Source organism: Corvus brachyrhynchos, unplaced genomic scaffold (genome assembly GCF_000691975.1).
Source record: "Corvus brachyrhynchos isolate BGI_N302 unplaced genomic scaffold, ASM69197v1 scaffold72, whole genome shotgun sequence".
NCBI classification, from domain to species: Eukaryota; Metazoa; Chordata; class Aves; order Passeriformes; family Corvidae; genus Corvus; species Corvus brachyrhynchos.
Window position 1 is genome coordinate 1,414,923 of NW_008236763.1, and position 6,634 is coordinate 1,421,556.

General features: G+C 56.0%; 1 protein-coding gene across 1 annotated transcript; it reads right to left on the reverse strand.

Annotated features, from left to right (window-relative positions):
• Positions 1–314: 314 nt before the first annotated feature.
• On the reverse strand, positions 315–6,296 carry LOC103625365. Its single transcript, XM_017727226.1, has 8 exons — positions 6,113–6,296; positions 4,780–5,103; positions 4,183–4,470; positions 3,249–3,578; positions 2,522–2,597; positions 1,641–1,756; positions 1,254–1,303; positions 315–798 (listed from the first exon to the last, which is right to left on the reverse strand). The coding sequence occupies exons 1-8, from the start codon at positions 6,159–6,161 to the stop codon at positions 598–600; spliced, it is 1,434 nt and encodes a 477-aa protein (XP_017582715.1). The 5' UTR covers positions 6,162–6,296; the 3' UTR covers positions 315–597.
• Positions 6,297–6,634: the final 338 nt, after the last annotated feature.

Consider the following 6,634-nt stretch of genomic DNA (forward strand, 5'->3'; position numbering starts at 1 on the left):
ATGTTGCTCCCCACATGACTGGTAAATAAAATGCGTCATTTGGAGCGTTTCCAGCAGAGACAGGGAAGTGCAGGAGCTGGCTCTGCTCATTCTTAGGATCCGGCACTCGCATCCCCTACCCGTTCCATGAAAAAGGAACCCAGCCACAGCAAAGTTTGAGTTCGATGCCTGCAGCACTGGAATGAGTTTGCTTGGCTGCAGCAGCTGGATCCCTGGGATTGGGGCAGGATTTGTACCAGGACACAGCTGGAATACCCCACCCAGCCATGTCCAGACTGCTCCTTTCCACAAGGCCAGGCCTCCACAGCTGCCTCTCCAAGACTCTGCACTTTAATGGAACTGGAAAAGCAGATGTACAAGAGATCCTGGGAATTCCCCCCCAGCTCTGTCTGACCCCAGACAATCTGCCACAAAAGTGGCAAAACCTCTGCTCGGCCCTAACAGGAGGGAGGGCTGAAAATGCACAGGCATACCCCACACAGGGCAGCAAAACTCAGCTTGTCCCCCCGTGTCCATCCACACACCTCCTACTCCTCATTCCCACTCTGTATTCCAGTTCCTTTCTCCCATTTCTGGGTTGTTGGGGCATTCTGTGCTTCATTCCCTGCCGTTCCTTGGGGCCTGGTTGAAGGCGATGATGGCGTATTCCACATTTTGGGGGTTCCTGTGGGCCTGACTTGGTTCCACATTGCTGTAAATCGGATCCTCGGGGCTGGGGTGGGACTGAATGTCCATGTTGATGTATGCTGGCCCTTTGCTGTCATCCTGAGAACTTTCCCTCCTTCCAGTGCTACCAGGCTAGGAAAAGAAAGGGAAAACACTCATGAGTCAGTGCCAGGCCACAGCTGCTGCCAGGAGAATGAGATTTTCCCACAAAGAGAAGAAAAGCTGTGTCAAAATTTACCTTTGGTCATGACAGAGGTGAAAGAGCAGAGAACTCTGTTCTTCACCACCTCTCCTGGATACAGGTGACAACCTCGTGCTCTGACCCTGCTTGCTACTCCTCGACTCCTTTCTCAGGGGTTACTAGAATTTGCTCCACTGGGTTTGTTCCTACTGGAGGTTCCTTGCATTAATTACCCCCCTCTCTCTCCAGCTAGGAATGTTCCTTTCTCTGCTGATGTTAAATACCATTTCTCTCCTGTTTTTAACCAAGCTGAGCTCTGAGGTCTTCACCAGGAGGGTCTGACAGCTCCTCGCAGACTGTTGGTCAGGGATTTGGCACCGTGTGGGAAACGTTTCGTTTTCCTTACCTGTGCTGTGCCCTCTGCTCCGTCACTGGTGTCCTCTGCTTCTCTGATACCTTCAGGATGAGACAAAATCAGTGGGTTTAGATGCAGAGAACTCCATGAAAAGCTCTGCCTGAGGAGGTTTGGGAAGGCCGTGGGATTGCCTGGTGATGGGAGCAGTGCCTCTGCCCTGAGCCTGGGAACACTTTACTCTCACTTTCCTCCTCCTCTAAGGTGTGTGCACCCCTGTGCAGGGTCTGGAGGAACCTGGGTTTGATTTATTGTGAGGGGAGGCAGCGGGGAGCCTTGAGGCCTCCCAGCCTGACCTTCTCAGGGCACTGGGAATGAGCTCAGCTGGAGCACAGTGATGGCAGGGAAGGCCCTGCTTGGGACAATCCCAGCTCCACGTACCTGTTCTCCCCAGGAGCTTGGAGTACCTGACACACAGAATTATGGAGGCGATGAGGGCCAGGATGAGCAGGATGAGCAGCACCACGGACAGGATGAGGAAGGCGTTCCCATCACAGCTGGAGGAGAGGAAGGGAGTTACCAGTGTGGGATGGTTTCAGAGCCCATCACCAAACAGGGACCAAAAGATGGACTGGGACAGGTTTTATGTGCTCGGTTCAAGAACTTGGAAGAGGGTCTGGTTCTCCTGCAGGATCCTCCATCTATGAGGATGGGCAAGTCCCTGCTGATCCAGAAGGGAACCTCCCCTGGTTCATGGTTCTTGATTTTCCCACCTGGCTGTGCCTTCTGAGCTTCTCCTAGACTTTTCTCCTGGCTGTCTCCAGAAACAAGCCACTGTTCAAAGCTCTGAGCACAATTCCAGGCTCTCTGGAGCAGGGATGATTCTTGGGTTCTGCGTGCTGCTGTAGCATTGATGACAGCAGATGTCCAAAGGGGAAAAAATCCTTCACATTTAACAGGTAGATGGATTAAAGAGCAGCCAAGGACTGTCCCATTGTTAAATACTCAGACAGGAGTGAGCAAAGTCGAGGCTCAGGGCAGACTCTGGGGGTTCTGTTCATGTGAAGTGCAGAGCCCAAAGGGAGAAGGATAAAGAAGTAGAGAAGCACCTACAGAAGGCTGTGATACGATTTTACCAATCTGCCTCTTCCTTTGGAATTAGGGTTAGGGCAGGAGCTGGAGGAGGAGAGGCCACCTTTGGTGAGGATCCTGTCCTATCCAATTCCTCTGCAGTGGAAGGAGTGCCCAGGGCCTGCCTGCCCAGGTGTACAACGTGAAGAACTTGTGTGTGCTCAGGCTCAGAGACTCTTTCTAGGCCTTACCTGGGTTCTGGGCTGTCGCCCAAAAGGGTTTCTTGACCTTTGTTTTCAGCATCGGCAAATCCTCCTGGAGGCAACGCTGCAATCACAGACATGAGGAGAGCAATGGTCATTGTGGGGCTGCTCTGCATTCAGCAGAAACCCCCAGGCCACTGCTGTTCCTGTGCCCAGGGCCCTGATCCCGTGAGTTTATCCAGAGCATCCCAATGTCCCCTCCCATTGCCTGCACTGCCTGCTCCGTCAGTCCTGTGAGAGCCAGGCTGCAGCCTGGGGCTGCTCTGCCACGACCAGGGGCCTCAGTGCCAGCCCTTACTGTTCAAACATCATCTGAATGAGAAACCAGAAGTCACAGATCTATAAAATCTGAGTCTAAAGTTGTTCCCTTGACAACCCAATGGGAAGGCCTTTGAAAGCCAAAGGATGAGTCACTCTAAAGGGGCTATAAAGTCACTATAAAGAACTGATATCAGACACTGAGGGACAGAAACCCCTCTCAGGACAGCTGAAGCTGCTCCCAGGTTAAGGAGGAGCAGCACAGCACCGATGTGGATCTGCTCCCATCCCTGCTGCTATTCCACAGGGTGGTGGCCATGAGAAGGTCCAAAGCTGTAGGGTGTGGGCAGGCAAACATAGGCAAGGTGGGAGGTGGGGTAAGCTGGGCAGTACAGAGGGAGAGAGCAGGGAAAGGAGTCTGGAATCTCTGACTGTGTCCTGACAGATCCATACCCACCCTTGGAAACGCTGAGCGTGACCTCCTCCATGCGGGACAGACCGGAGCTCTCCTGGAGCGCGCACCAGTACACGCCCGCATCCTGCACCTGCAGCTGCTCCATGGTGATGGTGACAATGCCCTGCTGGGTGTCATCCTGGATCCTGACACTGCCTTCCCGAGCCGTGCTCTGTCCCCCTGGGGGCTCTGAGCTGGTGGTGACCAGCACCTTACACATTTCCTCCTCTTCCTTTTTGCACCAGGCTTTGTTGACAGCCCCGTAGTCTACGATCTTGTAGTGACACTGGACAGTGACGTTGCCTGACTCCTCAGCTGTGAAATTCTGGGTCCCTGGAAAACACTCGACATGTGTGCTGAGACCCCAAAGTGGGATCTGACAGCGGCACCTCCTCCCCAGCACTGGAATACCCCAGAGCTGCATCCACCTCCACACACGTGGAGCAGAAGGGGACTGGACCCAGAGTCCCCATGCAGAGGTTTGGGGGTCCTGTCCCCCTCCTCTGGTTCCCCCAGGGTGGGACACTCAGCCCATAGGGTCTGGGAGGGTTGGTGGCTGTGGGGCCAGAGCAAGAGCAATGCCAGGCATGGGGGAGGGTCCCAGCAGTGCCCAGTGGGAACCAGTGCTGGAGCCACTGGTCTGACCCTGTGGGAAGCAGTTGGGATGAGCAGCCCCATTTGTGGGACTCACAGGAACCTCCTCTGAGTCTCTGCTGGGAGCAGACAGAGCACAAAGGGCCTGGCCTGAGCTTTGGCTTGAAGGTGCCAGGGATCAGCTGGCACCGTGTGTGCTGGAGGGATGGGCAGGGGGAGAGAGAGGTGTCACCTGGGCTGAGAGCTGCCACATCCACACCGGGCTGCCAGGACGGGCTCACTCTTGGGCAGTGAGAGTGCAGTAGGAACCCACCCTCGGACACAGAGCACAGCAGGTACTCACTCTTAAACACAGAGAGCACGACCTCTCTTATCCAGGTGTGACCAGGGCCCAGTGCACACCAGTACACACCAGTGTCCCAGGTCTGCAGCTTCCTCTTGGTGACGGTGAGAGTGCCTTGCTCAGTGCTGTACTCGATCCGTGCTCTGTCTTGTGGGGATTTCCTTCCACTCTGTCTTGAATTTCTTTGTACCAGGATGGTGCAGTCTGTCTGCTCTCTGCGGCACCAGGCCACACCATACCCGATCGGGCACTGCACTAACAGGGTGTCCAACTCCCACTTGAGCAGCTCTGTGAAACACCAAAGGTGGTCACTGCCTGGTCACTTCTGGGCACACAGGCACCTGGGACAGACCATGCCCTCGGGCAGCTCCCTCAGGAGAGCCTCTTGTCAGGGCAGGGGTGAGGTGGGGCAGGACACGAGGGAGCCGGGAGGCAGCAGGACCAGCCAGGTCTCCCAGTGTGGGAGGGAAAGCAGGGAGCGAGGCTGGGGGGATCAGGGGAAGCTGCTCAGCTGTGGGGGACAGCGGGGAAGAGCAGGGAAGGAATGATGTTGCTTCCTGACAACACTTGGCTTTGGGTGGGACTACAGGTACTCACCCTTGAAAACATTCAGTGAGATTTTCTTTAGTACATATCCAGTGGAATAGTAAGTACAGGAATATGTGCCTGAGTCCTCTGACTGGAGGTCAGTCATGGTGACGGACACAGTCCTATTAGTGCTGTCATCCTTCATTTTAACTCTCCCGCCCTTGGGTTGTTCCCCGTATTGGTATACCCACGCTAATTCTTGACATCTTCCGTTTATCTCAAGGCACCAGGATTTTGTGTGCCGATCTTCAGTCTGTGCTTTATAAGGACACTCGACATTCAGAGTGCCCCCTTCCCGACGTCTCTCAGCTTCAGGGGTTTGGCCTTGGAGAGCTGGAAGGATCAGATGTGGTGAGGGAGAGGAGAGCTGATCGCAGAATCGCAGTCACAGAATCACAGAACCACAGAATCCACGAGGTTGGAAAAGACCTTTGAGATCAACCTATGCCCTAACACCACCCTGTCACCCAGACCTTGGCACCAAGTGCCACACCCAGTCTTGTCTTTAACACCTCCAGGGACAGTGACTCCACCACCTCCCTGGGCAGCCCCTTCCAATGCCCAATCGCTGTTTCTGTGAAGATGCAGGGCTGCCCACAGCCTCCCGAGGGAAACTCTGCCTGTCACCTTCTCCAAAACCCCAAATCCCTTCCCCGTGCTGAATTCATCTGCTTGGAAATGGGACGGGCAATGTTGAGATTTGAGCTGGGGCTGCAGCTGTGGTTTAAAGCCCACAGACAAGCACAGGCTGCTCCAGGGGCTGGGCCATGAGTGGTGCAGTGTCTGGAGCTCTCCCAGCAAACCAGCCCCTTGGCACTGCTCCTCCCTGCAGGCAAATGGGGACCACCCCCTGCCCACACAGCGCTCTGGGGGCTGGGGCTCAGTTTGGGATGGTGGGAAGGGGCAGAGGGAAGGAGCTGGGGTAGGATGTGCAGCCCGCAGCTCCCCCCTGCCACATCCCCAGCGATGCCAGCGGCTCCTGGCTGTGAGGCTGTGCTGGGTGCAGCTTCATTCCCCAGCCCACCACATTCTGGGAGCTTTGTGCTCTCTGCAGGGCTGGTGAGGTGCAGGTGGTGCCTTGGGCACTGTCCTGACCCAGGACTGCTACCAGAGGAGCCGAGCGGGGCCAGCGTGGTGGGAAAGCTCGGTGCTCCCAGGGTGGATCATCCCGGCAGCCTGCAGCAGCCAGGGGTGTGTGGTGGGAATTGGGGCTGCCCTTCCCTCCCACCCCTGCAGCAGTTGCCCAGATCAGAGCCCCGGTGGTGTTGGAGGAGCTCCCCGGGCAGCAGGAAGTGGGCAAGGGTGTCCCCGTGCCCAGGGACACGCCGAGCCCTTCTCTTACCTGGGAAGCAGAGTGGCAGCAGCAACAGGGCTCTCAGCTCCATGGCCATCCTCAGGCCCAGGGAAGGGACATCACTGGGGGCTGCCCAGTGTGTCCTGTGCCAGTGTGGGTGTCCTGTGACCCCTCCTGCCCAGCAGTGACACAGCTGGGGGAAGTGCCGAGCTCTTGCCCCAGGCAGAAACACTTCCCCGTGTTTTGTTACAACATTAATATGAACATAATCTCAGGGTGCTTTTGGGGAAGTGGCTGAGCCCAGAGCACAACAACCTGTCCTGGTGCCAAACGCTGTTGCTGCTCTTGCCTGGCTGGTGGCATTTGTTTTGTCACCCTCCTGGCCCCCTCAGCCTGTGGTGAGGGCAACCCACCTGCTTCATCTTCCTTCCTGTCTGGTAGGAGAGAAATGTTCCAGGTTTTGGTGTCACATAAACTTCACTGTAGCTGATTCTGCACCCAAGTGCTTTGCAGGCCTGGGCTCAACCAGGGCTGACAGAGGGAATGGGGAATGGCTTCTGCTGCTTTTCC